At 35.0% G+C, this 23,313-nt stretch overlaps 1 protein-coding gene across 3 annotated transcripts in view; it reads left to right on the top strand.

The window, feature by feature from the left end:
• Nucleotides 1–23,313, top strand: part of LOC111045597 (venom carboxylesterase-6) — a 60,720-nt gene that overhangs the window by 19,842 nt on the left and 17,565 nt on the right. For all 3 annotated transcript variants that reach the window (XM_022331042.2, XM_039428719.1, XM_039428720.1), the window contains exons 7-8: nucleotides 1,378–1,531; nucleotides 18,119–18,309. In XM_022331042.2, coding sequence (XP_022186734.2) covers nucleotides 1,378–1,531; nucleotides 18,119–18,309 — 345 coding nt within the window. The remainder of the gene's footprint in view (nucleotides 1–1,377; nucleotides 1,532–18,118; nucleotides 18,310–23,313) is intronic.

Here is a 23,313-nt window from a genome sequence, read left to right as displayed (position 1 = left end):
CTACAAAATGAAAAACACCACTCAGGAATAGAGCTGATAATAAGAAATAATACTAACAGGAATCAACCAACTCAACTATTCATACTAAGCACTGAATAAAAACAGTTGAATTCTAACCGTAACCGGAGGGGGTGCTTCTTCTCTTTTGTAATTTTTACTGGGATTACACTGATATGCAATATTTTTTAATCCTTGATTAGTTTAGATGGTTGGGAGCTTTATGGAATCGTTTATTCAAATGCACAGATTCTCATAATTATTTGATGGTTACTTATTTTAGCAACTAGTTACTACTACAACAGTAACTATAATACCATAAGATACTGTAGTATCAGTATAATATATATATAGTATACCATATATTATAGTATATAACTAAGAGCCAGGAACTTCAATTGAATATTTTCATACTTCAACTTTCGATTTAATAAACTCTGAATTAAAACGAATTGATAAAAATCAAGTCACAACTCACTTTCTTGACCAAAAACGAATCTATTCAGTTATAGATTCAGGACAAAAATGTATATCCAATTTCAATATTTCTACACCTTGAGAATCTGTTAACTTAATGACATTAAATTATGATCCTGTGTTATTCTTAATTATTTAGCTGAATATCAACAAATAATGTTTGGCACTCACCATTTCAACAATTTGTACTTCAACTTTTGAGAAACACATCATTCGATACTCAAAATACGACTTGAGAAAACCCACTATACTTGAACTCACAATAATAATCTCCTGATTCTACTCCTTCTAATTCTATTAAATTTGGTTTCCTATTTAAACGTAATCCAATCTACTGATTACAGAAACTTGTAAAATTTTCCCTCTGAATGGGAAACAGATGGTGCAGACCCATTCAGGAGACCGAGGCTGGCACACCATTTCAAATTTTCCCGGTTATTCCTTGCTTGGAACTCTGGCTTTCTCACTGAGAATCATTCCCCTTCAATGGCACCCCATCACTATAGTATTGGCTTGCAGGATGAGAGTATTGAAATTTCACACAGTTTGGCAACACGAATATTCGGTTCAAGTCTCAACTTGTTTCATAAGGAGTATAGAATAGTGAATTCAATATTGCTATATGTCGTATGTAATGCGTTATTTTCTGACATTTTCACTTCTGACATTCAACAACTGCTATGAGAGCGATTAGACAAGAGTCTCATTCGAACTCATTGTTCAACAATCAGTCAAAAACAACACACGAAGAGGAAGTGTGTGAGGGAGATGAAATTTTCAGTGTTCCTTGTATTTCTAAAAGTGTAACACATTATACTGTTTTGGGAACTCACATTCCTCGAATTAAGTCATTTATGTGTATGAATATTGGAGATAATGCTTTATAATCGTCTGTATTTTCAGTTATTCCGTAACTTGCCACTTAGTGCATTTGGACCAACAGTGGATAATCATTTCCTGCAAGCAGAACCTCATATCTTGATGGCTGGTGCCTATCACAGACCCATTCCCTGGCTCGTTAGCTACTGCGCAGAAGAGGGCATCTTTCCCCTGTATGGTGAGCAACTACTCTATAAACAATAATTCTACCTACATAACAAGAATCTATTTAGTTTTGTTATAATATTTTTCTGTGATGAAATAACTAGAGCAAGCTCTTTCATAGTATTTTATAATGCAAAGTGTTCACACCTCAGTTTATACCCGAGTAATGGAGAATTCTCCAAATACTGTACTCTTTCTCATAATTGTTCTATCTACCAATAGTTCCCTCAACTTGGAATCTTGCCAATGGGTAGTCTATCGATTGAATTGGGTTATTGTAGTTGGTATTTGGTATTCATATGAGTGTGTTGGTGAGATGTATAATAGTCTACTTTTGATTCTCTTTTTCCTGAAGAAATGTTATTATTCAATGACTAGTGAATACTATGCTCACATAAGAGTGAATAATTCGAAATTTTTAATGCATTTGAACACCTATCATAACTAAGAATTGAAATTGTTTCGTATACGTTCCTCGTTGAGTGTTACTTGAGGCAGTGCTAGAAGTTGTAACAACGTGTTTTTATACACTGTTGAAAATAATAAATAATTTTATGAAGATATTTCCTTGGTCTCAGTGAGCGAAAGTTGAAGTTTTTATTTCAAGTCACACCATTATTGGTCGACAGCTGTAGATAACGACTATCAGTAAGAGGCAGATAAGGCAGATATCAAGTACAGTAATTCCTAAATATATTCTAAAATGATGCCAAAACTTTAATGGCTTATTCATATTATATATGAAATTTCCAAAACATTGAGGTTAGGTTTATTTGGTAAAGAATCGCATATCGGCAACATCAAATAACGGCCAAGCGAGGTACATATAATTCCACTGGCAACATTTTAAGGCATATTTGAAGGCATCTGCCTGAGGGGGTTGAATTTCGCATGTAGCATAAACAATTGAAAATAATTTTCCATCATATCATTTATTGTCATAAAATAATAAGCATAAACTTATCAAAGATCGAAAAAAATGAATATTGTATTGCATGTTGTTAATGGGCACTAAAGTATGAATATCATGATAGCCATTATATTGCAAAAGGAGGATCGTAGAGACGAAACAATAGGCTATTCCATTGGTACACTCTGACGCCACTTTTTTCCCGCGCTAGCCATCTTGGATTGACCATAATTCAAATTATGTCATTCCAATTTATGCATTTTCTCATCATTATTCACAAATGATTAAGTTATGGCTCTAGTTGAAAATAAGTATTTGGACAAAGCTGATAATACCAATGTTATTATTTATATACTTATAAAACTCGATACTAACCACTGACTTCTCACTGATAACGATTTGTAGAAAACTACTGTAGGCTACCATATAGATTGCAGTGATTGGAATATAGCTTTCTTGTAGGCCTCAGGTGCTTACTAAGAAATAATATTCTCAGGATATATTTTTACTTTGCATTACAATAGTTCTAAAGGATTAAAAATAGACCATAAGCATTGATGAATTAATACAGTAATGTTGACAAAAGCCATATGATTTTTTCAAACTAGTTTAATGCATTGTAATGCTAATACAATTTATGTTTGAACTATGATGTAGGATAAAAGAAAAAGGTAGACTCACCAAAACATAAAATATGATTCCAACTCTGACGAAAATCTTTGAGTGTTATTAATGCAAGGATTCACCTAGTCGTTCAAATGATATATGATAATTTTCAAAACATGCACTGGCTGACACTGGACTGGAGTAAAACACCCATATACGTGATTTTGTTTTATCGATGAAATTACAAACCCGTGTTTATGTCCTCAATGGATTTGAACCCGGGCCTCTGAATCATAAAGCCAGCATCTAGTCCAATCGACTACAGCCACTCCATATCATGTTTAAAATTCAACATACTTCTGTGCAACTGGGCATATGTGTTATTCAATCAGGAACATAGGTGTAGTTTTTACTGTAATCTTGACTTACCTTACTTCAAAATTATTGAACATGTTTTAATTCTGCATGGTACAGTATACATTATTTAAAACATTGTAATATAAAATAAAAAAACACCAAAATTATTGCAGATTCTCAATAGAAAGTATTTGGCTACTATGAATTGAATCATTGAAGATGACATTCCCATCAGAAGTTGTCAAATTTGATTTAAAAGCTTTACTAAAAAAGTTTTACAGAATAAATCAGTAAATCAGCTCCCTTATAAAAAATGAGAGGCTATTCAAAATTCATTACAAATTAATAATTCATTATAATCAAACAAGGCTTGGCAGAACTATAATGTTGATACATTTGAATTATACTTCTATAGCTCGGCCTTGGTTTAGGCATAATTATTATTGCAAAGACAGACAGACAAATGCCAAAGGCTCCACTTCTCAGTCGATTACTGTTTATTCATCCCATATTTATGTTTATTATTCATTTTCTATAATGCTATAACTAGATACTGATCAAAGCTCTCTGTAATATCGGAATAAATGCATGCACAGTGAATAACCTGATTCTCTGAATGGATTGTTGGTAAAATTATGTCAAAAATGATTGATAAACAGAAAATGGAAATTTAATAGAAATAATATGACTATGGATGATAAAGTATCAATTCTGTGACACTGAACTCAATATTCATTAATGGGATAAATAGAATAGTAGATAAGTTTTGCAATACAATATTTATTCAATTACATGAATATATTTCTGTATATTAAACAACAAAAAACAATTGTTATGGACATTCCATTTTTGGCAGACTATTCTAGATAAAAGTATATCAGTGTTCCTTTCTATACTTACTTAGTGCTCCTTACTAAACTTTTGTCCGGGAATGGAATTTTTGAATCATTATTTTCAACATTTTATCTGTTCAACAAGTGCCTACAATGAGATTGTAGATGTAAGATGTTTTCACTTTAATGTGATGCGGCCTGAGAAAGTAGGCAGAGCAAAAATGTCAGTAGACCTCAAAATAGCTTTATAGATTGGAAATCATGATTTTGAGATTGTCATGCCATATGTTGAATTAGTTTATCAACTACATGCTTATTGAATTTTCTGCGCAAAACTAGTGGACTGTATAAATGAATGAAGATAGAGAAAATGATTGAAAGGCTAATTATTAGAATAGATGGACAGAAAAATTAATATAATAAATACCAGTGCACCCTTGTGCATGCACTTGCCATGGCCAATAGTTTTTTCTTGCAAAAGGGTAGATGGCACCTTTGGTAGCTCAAGGGATTGTAGATAAAAGGAAAGAAGGTTGTCAACACCAAAGTAGTTGAATAAGCAATTTTAATGCTCAAAAGACAATTATTGAAAAAGGTAAAAAATATAAGTCAGGTGGAATTTATAACAAAAGATAATCAAAAAACTGTATGAATGATATTGCAATTAAAACAATAACCAACAACAAGTTACAGAGATTTCATAAGAATTTCGTAGAGAGCAAAAATAAAGTGCAAAATGCTTAAGAGTGCTATTAAATTTGAAATTTTAATCCACAATTTCTAAAAAATTGACGATTATTATGTCTGATGTCAGACCAAGGGAAAAATGAAGTTTGAAAAATTGAAATAATGGAGAAATAGCAAATTATTTGATAATGACACTCAGAAGAGCTCAATAAAAAATTATTACAGGAATTTGGAAAATTTAAAGATTGAAGCTGAGAAAAATAAATCAATTTAAAAGAAAAATTATTGGAAATAGTATACCATAAAAATAACCAGGATGAAAGATTGTCTGTGAACCTAAAACAATATGGAGTGGATTGATAATAATTATGAAATGTACAAATTTGAAGTTTCATCATTGAAACACAGATATTCCAAATAGTAATTAAAGAAATGTGATTCTGAAGGAAAGTGAAAAAGAGAAAAAGCTAGGTTAATAGCTAGCATGAAAATGTAAACAAATGGGATAAAGATGAACTTCAAATGCAGATCCAAAAATATAAAAAAGTGACTAAAAAATTGTTTACTAAGAAGTAAATCAAGTTGAATACTTGAAGATAATGAACAATAAGATGAAAGTGAGGTTACAAAAATATTATAGCAACCTAACAACTTGACGTAGGTCAATCGAGAGTTAGAGAATACATTTGTTCATGTTTAGTCATTTATCATAGACTAGACAAGATCAACAATGATATTGACTTAACAAAGCCGGGAATAGAAAAATCATTCAATAGTCAAAGATACTTGTATGTAGGTACTTGACAAGTTATGATTAAGATCTCAAACTGGAGGACATAACATAACATAAATAGTAAAGGTTGAACAAGTGATTAAAAAAGGGAATGAATGAATCCTTAATAAAGGCTTAAATACATGAATAAAATAAATTAAAAACTTGACCTGAATGGTATTTCCCAGCATCTGGAACAGTGGATAAAGCTCAATGCTTCTCAGAAGTGAAGTTGGCTATGGCGGATGTTCAGCGTGCAACTTGGACAGAAGACCTTGAAGAGTAGAATATTCCCATGAATAAGGTAAGCAGAAGGACCCTTCCTTACACCACATAAGGACAGGATTGGAAGTAGACTCACAAGATGATGAATTTGATGAGTAGAGATCCCCTTTATCTAACGTGAATAAGGCAGGAAATGGATTTAGTACAATCCCTGAGATGATGAAGTGATGAGTAGAGATCCCCTTTATTCATCATGAATAAGGCAGGAAACGGATTTAGTATAATCCCCGAGATGATGAAGTGATGAGTAGAGATCCCCTTTATTCATCGTGAATAAAGCAGGAAATGAATCTAGTACAATCCCCGAGATGAAGAAGTTGATGAAAACTTTGAAGAAGTTGAGAATTTCCTTGTCGTCAAGAGATTGCCATGAGATTGTTGCAACTCAAAGCAAACGCACACTAACTGAGCAGGAAGCACTTTAAAACTGGGAATGATGTTTTGAATGATCAAAAAATATAAGATAACAATTTTTATAATGCTGAAAGGCTACAAATTTGAAAAGGGAATGAAAAATAAATATCTTTTACAAGACCTAAGCAAGGCATAGAAGCTGAAGACATTTTTAACAAGATGGAAGAAGGAAGTGTGTTAGAGCAAATGCAAAACGGGAATCACGGCAAAAACCAATGCCAACATGAACTGCTAACAACAAATATGCCAAAAGAGATGAAGAATTCAAAGATAAGAATCTCCTCGCAGTAACTATGCAAAATAAAGAGATATGAAATTAACATATTCAAAATGAATAAAAATATAAAATGCTAAATTAAAACCCGAGAGAATGCTAATTTCTCCCACCAGAGCAGACATAATCTAGTAGGCAGCTGACATCAAGCATTGAACTAACAGCTGAGACATGCACGCTAAAAATGAAATGATGAAAAATGCGAGGTGAGATTTAACATAGACTGGGCCGGGATGGAAATATCCACAGGAATTTTCATCAAAAAATGAGAAAAAAAATATGTTAAGTGATCTAAGCATTTTCATCATTGTCGATTGGCAATGGTGCAATGCTAGTGATAGCTCGTTTGAAAGAGCCCAGATCAGTTAAAACCATAACTTCTCAAACCTCATTATCAGGGCCTGGAAACACTTCGGTGATACGACCTAACTTCCAGACAGTAGGAGTAGTCCCAGGGTCCTTCTTGAGTAACACAAGTGTTACAATGGTGATATTTGGTGATGAAGAGGTCCATTTATGTTTTTGTTGAAGAGTCACCAAATACTCTTGAGACCACCTTTCCCAAAGTTGACTATTCATTCCCGAAACCCTTTGCCAATGAGCTAAATGATTGATATGTTTAGTCCTATACTGTCTTGAAGGCAATGCATTAAGAGGTCGTCCTATAAGAAAGTGACCTTGTGATAAATAGAAAAATCATGAGGATCCTCGGAGAGAGGAACCAAAGGCCTAGAATTGAGTATGGCACCAACTTGAGCACTAAGCGTAAGCATTTCTTCAAGAGGTGGGACAGGTGACATGTGGTTCAATTCTTGATATTCGCGCATGAACATGACATATTGATGTTTTAATTCAGGACTTTTCTCAAACCGTTTCTCAAGAGAAAGGAAACGAGTACATGCTTGAAACTCGGAAGGGCCTAAGGCAAAAGCATTGTCCTTACGAGGCAAGGTTACCATGAAATGACCATCATCACATCTGACTGTAGTTTTGTCATAGTGTTTTTCTATATTCACCTGTTCTGGTGATGGAGGAATCATATTTGACAAGTCCTTAAGTTTCCAAAAACGCTCTAGCCGATTAGATGAATCAAGGCCAGAGATGAAGTTAGAATGAACATGATTATGACAAATTGTGGGTTGAATGAGTTTCATTTAACCAAAAATGATTCAACCTAACAAGGTATTTTGAAGGATGGAACCAGGAGCAAGAGACATTTGTCTGCATGTCATTACAGCTGCAAACACAGAAGTGCCTAACAAAAGATCAATGCCCTTTGATTGATAACGTTTTCATCAGCTAAGCAAATATTCTTTGGGATGTTGAATTTGTCAATATCAATGTTGGCAGGAGGAAGATTGAGAGATATTTTGTTTACAACAAGGCATTCTTCAAATGCAGACCAAGACTGATCGGTTGATTGTACCTTGATGCTATGAGCAATATTTGACCTAGTCAAATTACCTTAAACAGTATGAATCAATTTGTTACTATGAATTGCAGGTAGAGCAAGACGAGCAGCAAGTCTCTCACTTACAAGATTAGAATCACTACCTGTATCTAGGAGTGCACGACATGGAATAGACTGACCACTTGAGTCAAACACAATGACCTCAGCAGTTGGCATAATCGAAATAGACTTAATTTACAGATTGAATTTTACAGATGAATTAGAACTGGAGTGAAAGTTGATGGCAACATCAGAAGTTTCTACAGGCGGAAATGATGCTCGTAGATCGGCTGTGCGATTGAGCTCACTATTTGAGTGAGAATTAGAGATAGGAGATTTACCATCAGACACATGGCCACTGTATTCCCCAATAGAATTAAGCGCCACTTGAGAGTTTGTTTTAGAACTGATAGAAGTTGCATTCAGCCTTCCAGCAGACGGAGCCAAGGATGATTGAATAGTATTTGAAGTGACAATATTTCTACCATTACCCTTAAGATGTGACATGGCATCATGGAGGAGTGTATGATGTGAATTTCCGCATTGACGGCAGGAGCCAAGACAGGAGTGACCTTGAACAAAAGGCTTCAAACAATTCAAGCAAAGTGATTTCCTTTCTACAGCATCCCTTCTAACACCAGGAGAGATCTTCACGAACAAGGGACAATTGAAGACATTGTGAGTTATATCTTTACAGAACAAGCAAGCAAATCACTTTTGAGTAATAGGAACAGAATTTTGCTGACTACCCAGCTTAGATGAGGGTTGAATTGATTTGACATTATCACTAATATTAGTAGACTTGTGTAATGAATGAGTATTATTTACATTACTAGATGTGACAGCTTGTGCGACCTTATGTTGTGATTCCATAAAATCCCATAGATTTTCCATTGATGGAACGGTATGGAGTGAATTGTATCTCTCCCAATCCCTCAGGGTACGGGAATCGAAACGTGAGACAAATATATACATGTACAATAGATTTTTTATATAAATACCCAGATCAAGTGATTCTAAACCAAAGTTGTGAGTTTTCAAGTCATCAATAAAGGCTCTCCAAGACTGAGCGGAATTAGTGTTCAAATTGGGGGGATTCAAGATTGCTCCAACATGATTGTCAGCAATAAGCCTAGGATTGTCATAACGTTGCTTTAGTAGAGACCACGCCAAATCAAACTGCCCATGTGGAACATTTAAGATTCTGTTGAGAGCTTCCTCACTTAGTGATTTTTTTAGTTATTCAAATTTTACACTAGAAGCTACTGATATATTATCAGGGACAATATTGGAGAAGGATGAGCAATACTCTAACCAACAAGAAAATACACCATCAAATTTTGGTAACTCGATTTCAGGTAATTTAAAACCTTGAAATTGAATAGCAGGAGAGTATTCAGGCTGCCAGGGTGGTTGAGATTGAGAAACTAATGGCGGCTGATTAGCTGCAGACCCTGAACCTGATGTTGGATTAGAGATAGGAGCTGCTGCTGCATACTGAGTGACAACAGATGCCTGATCGGGCAACAAGGGTAAGGTTGGATTGATGATGGACATGTCTTGAGACATGTTCATATTGTTGCACGCTGAACGCTGCTGTGCCTGTTGACATTCAAAAGACTCACAAAGTATAGTGATTTTAGTGATAAGATCAGTAAATTTAATATGAATGTTTTGATCAACTGTCTCTTGATCAATTTGAAAGTAGAAATTATCATACATTTCCTCTAGTTTAGTCAGGCGAGAGCACTGTTAGTAGTTTTCTATGTTCATCACTATTGGTGATTTTACTTCCAATATGATTGTCATACAATCGAAAAAAATGTAATTTGCAACACCCATCCATTGACAGACAATGGTATCAGACTTAGTGGCTTTAGGAGCCATTTTTGATCAGTTAAAACTGTTCCAAATACGAGGAGAGATCCCTTGCAATAGCAGCAATGTTAATCTGCATGATGAGCTTTTAAATTTGTAGCTCTGGAAGTCTGCATCAGAAGCATGAATGCTTTGCTTCGGAGCAGGTAATGGTAGCTTCCAGATCATGCAATTGAAAGAGGGTGCCACAGGTCAGCATGGTAGAAACGTGTCACAGCACGCCTTGATAGTGATCAGAGTCCCTTAAAATTGAGAGAACAATATGCATTAGTTGATGAATATCCTAAGAAACATACACAATCTTTGAGGAAAAATATAACACTGTAGAATTAACATCACCTAACATTTCTTGTAAGTATGCGGGTGAGGCCTAAACTGGTCAAGATAAATTAAAAATGGTCTGGTCAATCTTGTGGCACAAATCCAAGGCCCGGTGGACCTCATATTGAATTTTCTGCCCAAAACTAGTGGACTGTATAAATGAATGAAGATAGAGAGAATGATTGAAAGGCTAATTATTGGAATAGATGGACAGAAAAACTAATATAATAAATACCAGTGCACCCTTGTGCATGCACTTGCCTTGGATAATAGCTTGTCCATGCAAAAGGGTAGATGACACCTTTGGTAGCTCAAGGGATTGTAGATAAAAGGAAAGAAGGTTGTCAACACCAAAGTAGTTGAATAAGCAATTTTAATGCTCAAAAGACAATTATTGAAAAAGGTAAAAAATATAAGTCAGGTGGAATTAATAACAATAAATAATCAAAAAAATGTATGAATGATATTGCAATTAAAACAATAACCAACAACAAGTAATAGAAATTTTATAAGAATTTCTTAGAGAATAAAGGTAAAGTGCAAAATGCTTAAGAGTGCTATTAAATTTGAAATTTGAATACTCAATTTCTAAAAAATTGACAATCATTATGTCTGATGTCAGACCAAGAAAACAATGAAGTTTGAAAATTTGAAATAATGGAAAAATAGCAAATTATTTGATAATTACACTCAGAAGGTTACAAAAATATTATAGCAACCTAACAACTTGACATAGGTCAATCGAGAGTTAGAGAATACATTTGTTTGTGTTTAGTCATTTATCATAGACTAGACAAGATAAACAATGATTAAGATCTCAAACTGGAGGACATAACCTAACATAAATAGTAAAGGTTGAACAAGTGATTGAAAAATGGAATGAATGAATCCTTATTAAAGACTTAAATTATTATTTATTAGCCTATGGCACATATATATATAGACACACACAAACATATAGGTAGGTAGTCAAAGAAAAAATCTGGTCATGAGACTGTTGTCAGGTTAATAAGATATTGTGAATATATTAAATTTTGATGTCGAGATTTTCAAGGTAGTGTAGTGATTGTGGAGAAGCCGAAATAAAATCATTTAAATCACCTTGGTAGGCACGTATATTACAATTTCTGATGATGTGCTTCAGCGTCTGTCTAGCCTCTCCACAATCACAAGCAGGGGAAGGTAAACTGCCCCAGTCATTAAGAGAGGCCCCGCATCTCCCGTGGCCAGTCCTAACCCGCCCACGTCCACGAGGGCCGCCCACAAGGGCCGCCCACGTCCGTCTTGGCAGTTCAAATCCAGCCACATTTACACCAACTGAGTACCTAAAGCAGATGCTGAGGGGGGTTTTTTCCATCCACTCCTCCTCCCAGCTTGCTCTCATGGAAAAACTGTCATCGCTCAGTTGCTCTGCCATGGGCATGGGAGGATGCCTTGACTTCAACCGATCACCCAAATCCAGAAGATCTCTATGGATTGGAAATGCCCTGTTACTCTTTATCTTTTTGTATTCATGTACAAGAGCAGAAGATCTACGTAGCCCCGGTGGAGCAATATTGCTGAGAACTGGAAGCCAGTATATGGTGGTGCTTCTAATTGTCCCAGTGATTGAATGCATAGTGTGGTTCAGTCGCACATTAAATTTAAATTAAATATTAAATTTAATAGAGTAAATTTTACTCTATTCACATGGGCACTATTTAACCATACAGCAGCACAATATTCAGCGGTTGGATACACCAAACCCAGAGCAGAACAGCGCAAAGTTGTGGCCGAAGCACCCCAAGTAGTGCCACAAAGTTTTTGAATTATGTTATTTCTTGTTTTCAGTTTCTCAGCAACATTTTGGATATGGTGTTTATAGGATAGAGTGCGGTCAAGCATAACTCCCAGGTACTTGGGCAAAAAATTGTGTTGCAGGTGAGCATCATCAAATTTTACCTTCAACTTCACACTTGCCTCCTTATTATTCAGATGAAAGCAGCAAACCTCCGTTTTTCTCATGTTGGGCTGGAGCCTCCACTTGTGGAAGTAAGCTAAGAGGAAAGACAAGTCTTGAGTCAGGATGCTTGCTGTTTTTTCCATACTCCTGTCCTGAATGGCTATAGCAATGTCATCTGCATACACAAATACTCTTGATTTGATATTTGGCAAAGCAGCTGTGTACAGATTGAAAAGAAGGGGGGATAAGATCCCCCTAATCCATTGTGGCAATCCATTGTTCAATACTCTTTTCCTGCTCAGCCTATCATCCATGAGAACCCTGAAATTCCTGTTCTTCAGCATTTTATTGATCAATTGAATGATTTTTAGACTTTGCAGAACCTGTAGGAGTTTAAATATGAGGCCCTCTCTCCACACTGTGTCGTATGCAGCACTCAGGTCCACAAAGGCAACAGACATCTTCAAGCCTTTCTGGAGACCCGCTTCAATATGTGTTGTCAATGCAAGAACCTGGTCTGTGCAGCTCCGGTTTGGCCGAAATCCTGCTTGTTGAATTGGAACATGTTCCAGTATTTTTGGGCTGATCCTGTTATAGATGAGCCTTTCAAGCAATTTATAGCTGACACTGAGCAGAGCAATTGGACGGTAACTCTTAACATCATCACAAGGCTTGCCATGTTTTATGATTGCCACAATTTTTGACTCCTTGAATTCTGCTGGGAGATAGCCACTCTGTAAGATCCTTGTATAGAACCGAGATAGCCACAGTCTGACACGCTTTCCTGTATAGAGCAGGAACTCTGGATGGATTCCATCAAACCCCGGTGCCTTACCAGGCTTTGTATTGCGAAGTGCAACATTTACCTCCTCAACTGTGAAATCACTCGACAGACTTGAGTCTTCTGGAACAGTTGCTTTCATCTCCCTTAGCCTATTCTTCACCCTTATTGCATGGTCCAGGCAGCCTGGGGCCTTTGATGTCCTAACAATTTGTTCTGCCACCTGATTAGGATGAATATGGCAGCCCTGATGGATGACAATTTTTGCACTGCCCAGCTTCCTGAGAAGACTCCAAGCCCGGCGGCTGGAATGTCTGAAACCCATCTTCTCCATTGTGCTGGACCATTTCTCTCTGCGTGCCTCATCCAAACTCTTTAGGAGTTCTCCTGCAATCTTTGGGTCATTCTTTTTCTGGAATTGCTTATAGAGATGTTCACTCATTTCACTCCATCCCGGGATGTATTCCTTCCTGAAACCTCTTGGAATATGTTTCTTGGCCATTGCTACAACAATGCCTATGAATATATTATAAAGACTTGAATACATGAATAAAATAAATTAAAAACTTGACCTGAATGGTATTTCCCAGTATCTGGAACAGCGGATACAGCTCAATGCTTCTCAGAAGTGAAGTTGGCTACAGCAGACATTCAGCGTGCAACTTGGACAGAAGACCTTGAAGAGTAGAATATTCCCATGAATAAGGTAAGCAGAAGGACCCTTCCTTACACCATATAAGGACAGGATTGGAAGTAGACTCACAGGATGATGAATTTGATGAGTAGAGATCCCCTTTATCTAACGTGAATAAGGCAGGAAATGGATTTAGTACAATCCCTGAGATGATGAAGTGATGAGTAGAGATCCCCTTTATTCATCGTGAATAAAGCAGGAAATGAATCTAGTACAATCCCCGAGATGAAGAAGTTGATGAAAACTTTGAAGAAGTTGAGAATTTCCTTGTCAACAAGAGATTGCCACGAGATTAGATCGTTGCAACTCAAAGCAAACGCACACTAACTGAGCAGGAAGCACTTTAAAACTGGGAATGATGTTTTGAATGATCAAAAAACATAAAAGAACAATCTTTATAATGCTGAAAGGCTACATATTTGAAAAGGAGATGAAAAATAAACATTTTTACAAGACCTAAGCAAGGCGTAGAAGCTGAAGACATTTTTAACAAGATGGAAGAAGGAAGTGTGTTAGAGCGAATGCAAAATGGGGATCATGGCAAAAACCAATGCCAACATGAACTGCTAACAACAAAATGCCAAAAGAGATGAAGAATTCAAATATAAGAATCTCCTCGCAGTAATTATGTAAAATAAAGAAATAAGAAATGAATATATTCACAATAAATAAAAATATAAAACGTTAAATTAAAACCCGAGAGAATGCTAATTTCTTCCACCAGAGCAGACATAATCTAGTAGGCAGTTGACGTCAAGCATTGAACTAACAGCTGAGACATGTGCGCTAAATACAAAAATGAAATGAGGGAAAATGTAAAGTGAGATTTAACAATGCTAGTGGCAGTCACAGTATTACCAACATTCTCTTTTAATACTAGAAACCACGTTTAAAATCATATGACACTCTAATGAAATCATGCCTTAAGTCGGTAATGTTAAATCCCCATAGCGACTTAAGGCATGTTCCTGTTTGTGCTTGCTGATAAGTGTATAGGTTAGAAAAGTATCCAAGTACCCAAGTTAGATTACTTTTGCTCTTTTATGACTGAAATTATTCTTATTATTATTATACTTGATTGAGTTAGGTTAGGTAAGCTCCATCTCCATTGTGTTGAAATAATACCTTTAGTTAATGTATATTAGAAACATGTTTATTAATTAGAACACTGATTTCTATTTATGAGTACAAAAAGTAAACTCTTCCATCAAATCAAGCACAATTTTTATTTTCAAGTTCACTTTTACACACAAAGCATGCAGAATTTTCATCAAAAAGAATTTTAGTTACTATAATCTTATTCTACATGACTTACTGAACATTTTGATTACCAATTTTATAGACTTATCTTCGAGAATGTCAAAGTTATGAATTTTTCAATACTAGAAAGTTTATGCTTATAGCCAATTTCCCTCATATTGCAAATTTGAGTAATGGATATTCAAAAATTCATATAAAATTAATTTTTAACATTAGAACGTTAGAAGGATGAATCTAGTGTTGAATTATTCAGAATCATGTGCTCTATCAAGATAAAATAAAAGTCAAAAAATGAAATTCCGACTTAAGGCATGGTTTCTCAGGCTGCATCATTATCATTGATCATGATCACAGTCATCTGATGACTATCAACTTTTAGGCCATGCCCAAGAATTTTGCATTATGTTACTTTTGAATTATTTGGATGGAACTTCCATTCATCGTATTTAATTTGTATTGTATGCTTGAACTGAACAATAAAATTATTCATCTATCGATATAAGTGTGGATGAAAGGCATTTATCTAGGCCAATCTATCTACTACAGGTTAACTTAACAAGAGTAAACAAATTGTTAAATTTATTAATTATTATCTGTGAAAAGTCACTTCTGGAGTCTTCTTTGAACTTTTGTTTGTATATCCAAATGCACAACACCACAACAGGTTACCATTTTGATCAAAACTTTTATTTTTTCTTTAAAAGTCAATTTTAAATGAACACTATAGCACAGATTTTAATGCTATGATTGCAGTGCAAGTGCAATGTTTTGGTCAAACCAAGATGCCGAAAAGATACGCAGGCCAGAATGCGCGGAGACAGCCAAACATTGTTTTGCCTACTCCACGATCCTCCTTGGTATTGCACCAATCGCTAAGCATTATTCAATTGGCACTAGTAATGGAATAATTCAAATCTTCCCAGGTGGAAATTACCTGATGACATATTCAAATATTCTTTAGATTGGCAAATTATACCAATTATTATACCTTGCATTTATTCGTACCGGTAATTCATTTATAAAAATATTATTCCATATTAATGTACTCAGGCTTGATACCAGGGACTACTTCCCATGAAAACTCCTATGTCATCCCATTTCTTGAAAATCCACCAATGGTAAACGATATGTTGATGAGTTTAAATTGGGCAAAGTATAAAGGCTCTCGTCCTAGAGGAGAACTAAATGACCTTCCCACTTGCTCTACACCTACGCCCGAGACAGCAGCTTGGATATGAAAGACAAGACTGAATCCTTGCTTTAAATGTTTCTGTATCTAAGTTAAATGTAAAATTTATTAATTTATTTATAACTCAGTGAGGTCACTGTATGACATGAGTCAATAATTCTAAATATTCCCCACTGATGGAAACTACATCAGCCAAACCAGACAAATAAGGCATTGAACACAAGGCAGAAACTGTCCTACATCTACAAGTTCGCACTATCATATCTGAGATATTATTTTTTTTCATCACCAATTTCACAGTTGAGAATCGTATAAGTGAGCAATTTCTGTATTTGTATATTTTTATATCTGGTTATATATGTTCATCGGAGTTTTTTTCATAAAACAGAGTTTTTTTAAGAGGGCCCTCACGACTTCGAATTCACGAATAAATTACTGTAAAGCTAGCACTTCGAACTATTACTCTTTAAATATCCAGCTTGATCTAGTACAATCTGCGCATTGAAATGAAGTGAGGGAAATCCACATTAAGAACTTGGATTCTATGATTATTAATTTTACTGAAAAACCTACTAAGATTATTTTGTTTTGTTAAGCTTAATTATTATTTTCACTGCGAGCCTAATCCATTGCCCTGAGATTATGGAATAATATTATTCCTTATGTTATTTTTATTATATATACAAATATAAAAAAATTGTACTACAGGCAAAGCTACATGATTCAACTGGCCTATCAATTATATATGTTGGAAATTATAGAGTAAACTATATTTAGCAAACAATACAATCGATATATGAGTTCTATTTACAATCATCCTCAAATATATTCTCTCCACCTCCAGTATATAATATTATTTCATCATCCTGTTATTCATTAAGTTATAATACATGCTATCTTGTTCAGTTATCCTGAATTTCATTTATAAACCTGTTCCCATACATGACCAGTATCGTACTTACACAGTATTATATTATTGATCTTATTTGTAGTGGATTGTTGAACCATATTCTCAACCGAATATTGTTTGTGAATCAGCAATATATAAAATCGATTAAAGTATTTTTCGAAATAGCAATTTCCCAAAGTCTTTTAACATATCAACTCGCTACAACTACAAAGGAAAAAGGAATTCAGGGTCATAGTATTATATTAGGAGCAGCAGTACATATTTATGTAACTTATATTCCAAATTGTGCCCACTTTGGCCCCACTCGATATGATCTCTCATTATTGACCCATTTTGTCAGATGTTAATGAGTTGGTTTGGAGTTGGTATTGTATAGTTTCATATGTTATTGGAAACCCTCATATTTGTCTACATCTACAGCATCTATAAAAACTTTCTGTTTTCATTGTGGGAGCGGTCAGATCAGCAGTAAGAATTGCATACTGACAAGGCAGCACATCAGATTGCAGCATATTGAAACAGAGATTTATATAGGCTCCCTGGTGAGCTGGTAAGAATATTGTGGTATCATTTGTTCACCTAGGGCGAATATATAAATTCCCCGGATTTTATTTGCTATATACCGACTACAGCTAGCTGGGCAAGTACAAGTAAAATACGACTTTACAAAGTAATTTCCAATTTTGTGCTTGGAATATTGGAATCTTAACAACAAAGCAAACACATAAAGGCCCGGTTGTACGAAATCCTGTTGAATTCTAATCGTGATTAAATGCAACGAGCACTAATCAGAGAAGGCTTCTCTGATTAGTTCTGGTGGCATTTAATCATTATTAAAATGTAACAGGCTTCTGTGCAAACAAAGGAACACTCGATAACATTTTTAATATTGTTTTTTAAACAGAAAATATTGATTGTGAACAGTGAATGAATCAATGAGTGATGAATAAATTATTTTTTTGCCAAGGGATTATTTTGGACATATTTTCTCTTTTTTTCTAATATCGATAGTAGAATTGAATGAATTTATTTTGCAGATTGGTTGGACCGCGACCCATGGAGGATAGTGGTTGATCTCAATTGGGAGGGACTAGCTCCTTATCTGTTACACTTTCATGACACAATGGAGAAGAGTGAGCAGGCAAATATGTCTCAGTTGATTAGGAAGCACTACCTCCACAATGGAAATTTTCTGGACAGTCACTCAAGTTTGTACAGGCTGATTAAGGTGAATACTTTTTTTTGTGAAGGTGATGTGGTGGTAGATATATCCACATTGAATCAAACTAACTTCAAAAAGATGGTGGAGTCAAATTTCAAAGTTAATGAAAGGAGAAATTTTCTATCTTTTCATTGATCTATTTTCATTAGATTGGTGGTTTTGTCAATATCAAGTCGTTACAAGTCAATCTCAATTTTAACTCTAAGGATGATTTTAAAGGGTTTAGAGTTCGTCTTTTGGCATGCATATTCATCTTCTTCCAATCTATTATTATCATTGAAATGTCCATAACATAATTCATCTACATCAAATACATATCATAACTTCCTCTAAAACTATAATCTAGAGAGAGTATCTTCCAAGAACAGCTGTTACGGTGAATATTGGCAACTAAATTGATTGAAAATCTTATTTTGTCAACTTGGAAGTAAGTAGAGGATGGTTTCTAAACAAGATTTGAGTTCTGTCGCTTTATTATGTTAGCACTAAGAATACCCTAAACAGAACTGTGGGGTCAAAAATTGTCTCCCAAACATTTTCCCTCACTAACCTTTCGTTGACTGGACTTAAACCGATCTCCTGGTGACAAATGATTTTGTCGGAGAAGGCTTAGTTGTTGAAATTGTGCTAGACCCTGAGATCTGCGGATTTTCATCTGATCAATAATGTGATCCTAATTCTAGTGGTTTGATGGTCTTGGAATTAAAAACATAGATATGCGGTTGACTGACTGCTCTTATAATAATGAGAATAAAATAGAAAATATTACAAAATACATCTTTACATGGATAATCGAATAATCAATCTGTCTTTAAGAGACCGAATACACATGTCTTTAAGAGACCAAGTATAATACGTCTTTAAGAAACCAAATATAATACGTCTTTAAGAGACCAAATATAATACATCTTTATGAGACCAAATACTCATGTCTTTAAGAGACCAAATTTACGGGGGCACATCTGATATTGTAGTGGGGGGTATCAAGTACTTATCTAAGATCTGTCGTCCTCGAGTCCGGTGTCCAAAGGGTGATGGGTGAGGATGAAGGGTGATGGCCACCAGGCATCGGGCTAGTGGCGTCAGATCGAAGATCGTCTTTCAGCCCCGCACGGCAAGGTCAGTTGTCCGATATCACCGGCCATCTCGGTCGGCGAATTCGTAAGCCCTCGTTTGACAGCAAGGCATATTTACAGCACGATCCTCGAATGAGTATTCAAGAATACACACACACACAAAAAAACCTGCAACACAAAGTCACAACTACTTAGTAATGCTAGAATAAATAACATGGTACTAAATATTGTATTCAATGAATGATTTCTCAAGAAATCATCTAATGAATACAATACATACAATTTACATAAATATTAAAATTAGAGGAATATTATAGGTTTTAATTGTAGAATTCGAAATCTAAGTTACAGTTGTAGTTGATGTACAACCAGTGAGTATTTCAAACTTACTCACAATTACAAAATTCCAGAGATATAAATGACTGTACTAATAAAATAATGAAATATACTCCATTTCGTATAACTTTCTTGTACATTAGGATATCGTCATATATCTCAGATGTAAGACTGCAAAATTGAGTAAAATTTCGATCATACAATAATTGATAACGAAGAATTGTTAAATCAGGGGTTGCTACCTGTAATATCAAAATTATTAAAATAAAGACAATACAACAATACTATAAAATATTCATTACTCACCCTTAAATGGGTTTTCGACTGTCACTAATCCATAGCCTACAATAATAATAAAGTGCAGCAGTCAACCGCTCTGAATGGAAATTAACTATGCCATTTAATAAAAGGATTAGCAATTTCAAAACTGATGGGATAAATGATTCCCAATATTATAATTTTAGTCTCCGAGAGAGAATAAAAAACTGTCTGGAAAAGACACATTATGTGGGTAGTGGAAAAGTGAGTGAGCGAGTGTGTCTGTGGAAAACCAAAATATCTCATCCCCGAAATTCATAAACTGATGTATAGCCAGCTGTAGAATATAAACATGATCATTTTGAAGAATTGTGTTCTGTTCATCAATGAATAAAAATAATGAGCAAAGCTTGGTGCCCCGATATTCATGGAATTGTGCTAACCTATATAAGCAATTATTTCTGTTTGTATATTTGTGATTGTGGATATGTATGTCAGACGGATCTCGAAAAGAGCTTCAACTTGTTTATTGAATTAGGACCAAAACCAGCAACTACTGCCTTGCAGATGGAGCTCAGTGGACCTTCAAAGGCTGAAGAAAGAAAACCCTGAATGAAAAATTACCTGGTCCTCCAGGTTGGGGGTTGAGCGAGGTGCTAATAGCTCTTCCCCGGATAGAAACAGCTTCTTGTGAAACCTTAAAATGAGCTTTGGAATTAGGACAGGAATAAAGGAAATAGAAACGAAAATGTCAATAAAATACGATTAAGGAAATTGTATTGGAATCTTGGCACATGGAATGTAATGACAATGATGAGAGCTGGAAAAATGATGGAGATAGGGAATGAAATGCTGAAATTCAATGTCCAATTAGTGGCACTACAAGAAACACGATGGAATGGGAATGGAAGAATAGACAAGAAAGATTTTTCATTCTGAATTTCCGGTGAGCTCTGTCTCTTCTACCCATAATTTTCAGTATTTCGTCAGTCATCCACAGTACACATCGTTTTTTATTTATTCTCCGAGTAACATAAGGCGCATGTTTGTCATATAATTCAAGAGTCAAATTTTCAAAAGTCTTCACCATTTCATCAACTGAAGTTAAGGCTTCAATGTGATGCCTGAGCGTGGAGTCTGAGCTACATCAGTCAAAAAAGCGGGTTCATTGAAATGTTTAAAGTCTCTCAAAGTTATGAATTTCTGTGCTGATTTTGGTGGCTTTTGAGAGAGCACACAGTATATCAGGTCATGTCCAGAAATATCTGGGACTGATATTTGTCCTGTTTGAACAACCTCAATGGGATCACTAGCTATGAGAAAATCAATGAATGTGTCAGATTCATTTGTATGGTGAGTTGGATCTAGTGGTAGAATAGTCAAGTTGAGGCACTGAAATATGTTAGTGACCTGATAATAGTCAAAGTTGCGATTAGTCATGTTGAGGTCAGTGCTCATATCACCCATGACAAGGACATGGTTATAACATGGCATAAGAGAAAGCAATGCATTTTCAAAATCAGTAAAATGACCAATTTTCGGGGGACGATAGCAAAGTCCAACAAGTAATCTATTAGATCTGGAAAAAGATAATTCAAGGAACATGAATTCTGGTCTAGCAGAGTATACTGGCTCAGATGTAAGTAGTATTTTAGTTTTTATACCGTCTTTGACATACACTGCTACGCCCTCACAAGCTTTATTCAACCTATCATTACGGAAAAGATTATACCCAGGCAGTGCAACTTGGTTGGATTGAATGCTAGGTTTCAAGAATGATTCTGAAATACCTATTATACTGAAGTCCTGAAAATGGAAGATTGCTCTGAGTTCGTCGATGTGACAACTGAGGGACTGGACATCAAGATGGGCGGTCTTAAGAAGTTTATTGTAAGGCTGAAGCTTATCTGATAACAAGGCATCCATGTCAATGTTAGAGTTAGTAACATTGTCGTTCAAATTTCTATGAATCGAGAGCAAGCGAGCTACTTCATCATTGGTGCTTAGCATTGTTGGTGAAGCAGGCCAAAATTAGTCCAAACAAAGAGCAGAGCATGACAGAAAGTTCAAAAATGAATTAAAACTAAAATTGAATTTAGGTGACATAGAAGTCATTGTCCATTTGGTGAGCGTATGCATAATCGTCAGTTTGACTCTTGTCAAAATTAATTAAAACTAATTACACAGTTCGATTGACCTTATTTTTAAAACTGTGATGAGCTTCAAATGTTGATCCTAGTCCGTATAGAAGTATGATGCAATCTCTTCATGGATATAGGGAATGTCACGGTGATGTATGGTGTTGCAGAAATCAGCAAGAACTCAGAGGTTTCTCCTGTACCAACGAAAAAAGAAAACAGAAACAGCAGAAACAACAGGTATTTCTCCATTATTGGAAGAAAAGACGTCAATACAAATATATAAATATTAATATCATTACAATATAAACATAGTGGTACCAAAAACACTAACGCCCCATTCACCAAATATTGGTTAATTGAGAGTTATCAGTTGCTTTTGCTTCGTGTACCAGTTGTTTTTTAGTGCGGAAGAAGAAAAAAATAGTATCAGAATAAATAACTGAGATTGATGAGGATAAACTATAATACAGTGACATGTACAGGATTGAAATTATTTACTTTATATATATATTCTGACGTTATTTTTGTGAATAATGGTTTGCCTGGCTTGGCTGCAGTCGGTAAAGCATGAGTACAAAAATATATAACTCTGGTTGTGGTTCTTAGAATACAACTTAGATAAAATTCTTATAGGCTCGCTCAGGAGCTCCCACAGTTCACTGCTCTTGGACAATTCATATAAATCTCTGGAACGTATTATTTCCAAAGATTTGATTATCAATGCAATATATCGCTGAGTAAACCAGCTTATTCTGTGAAGAATAAAATCGGATGGTAACTTTCTTAATATTTCAATACTGATAATTCGATAAATAAATGTGAGATTGGTCATGCATGGAAGTGGAGAATCAAATAAAGGATACACCATAAAAAATTTGATACATCAATATATTGCACAATAAAACATTAATGACCAAATAAATGTAGAAATATATATATAGAGCAACAAACAAAAATAATGAAAATGAGAACAAATATATCAAAAATAAAATATCACAGATTGACTCACTACTTTTGAGCTCTTTAGCACGAAACGTTACCATGTGCTTTTAATTCATTAATAGTATGCATTTAGTCTATGCAGCTTAGGTATCGACTTGCTGCTGCTTGTCGATTTAAAAATCTCACTGTATAACTTCTTTCCAAAAATCATAAAAATAATCAATTGACAAATCATAAATTATAAATATATTAATATC

This window comes from Nilaparvata lugens, chromosome 5 (assembly GCF_014356525.2).
Source record: "Nilaparvata lugens isolate BPH chromosome 5, ASM1435652v1, whole genome shotgun sequence".
NCBI lineage: Eukaryota > Metazoa > Arthropoda > Insecta > Hemiptera > Delphacidae > Nilaparvata > Nilaparvata lugens.
The sequence above is the reverse complement of the archived record's forward strand: the minus strand, read 5'-3'. Positions and strand labels throughout refer to the sequence as shown.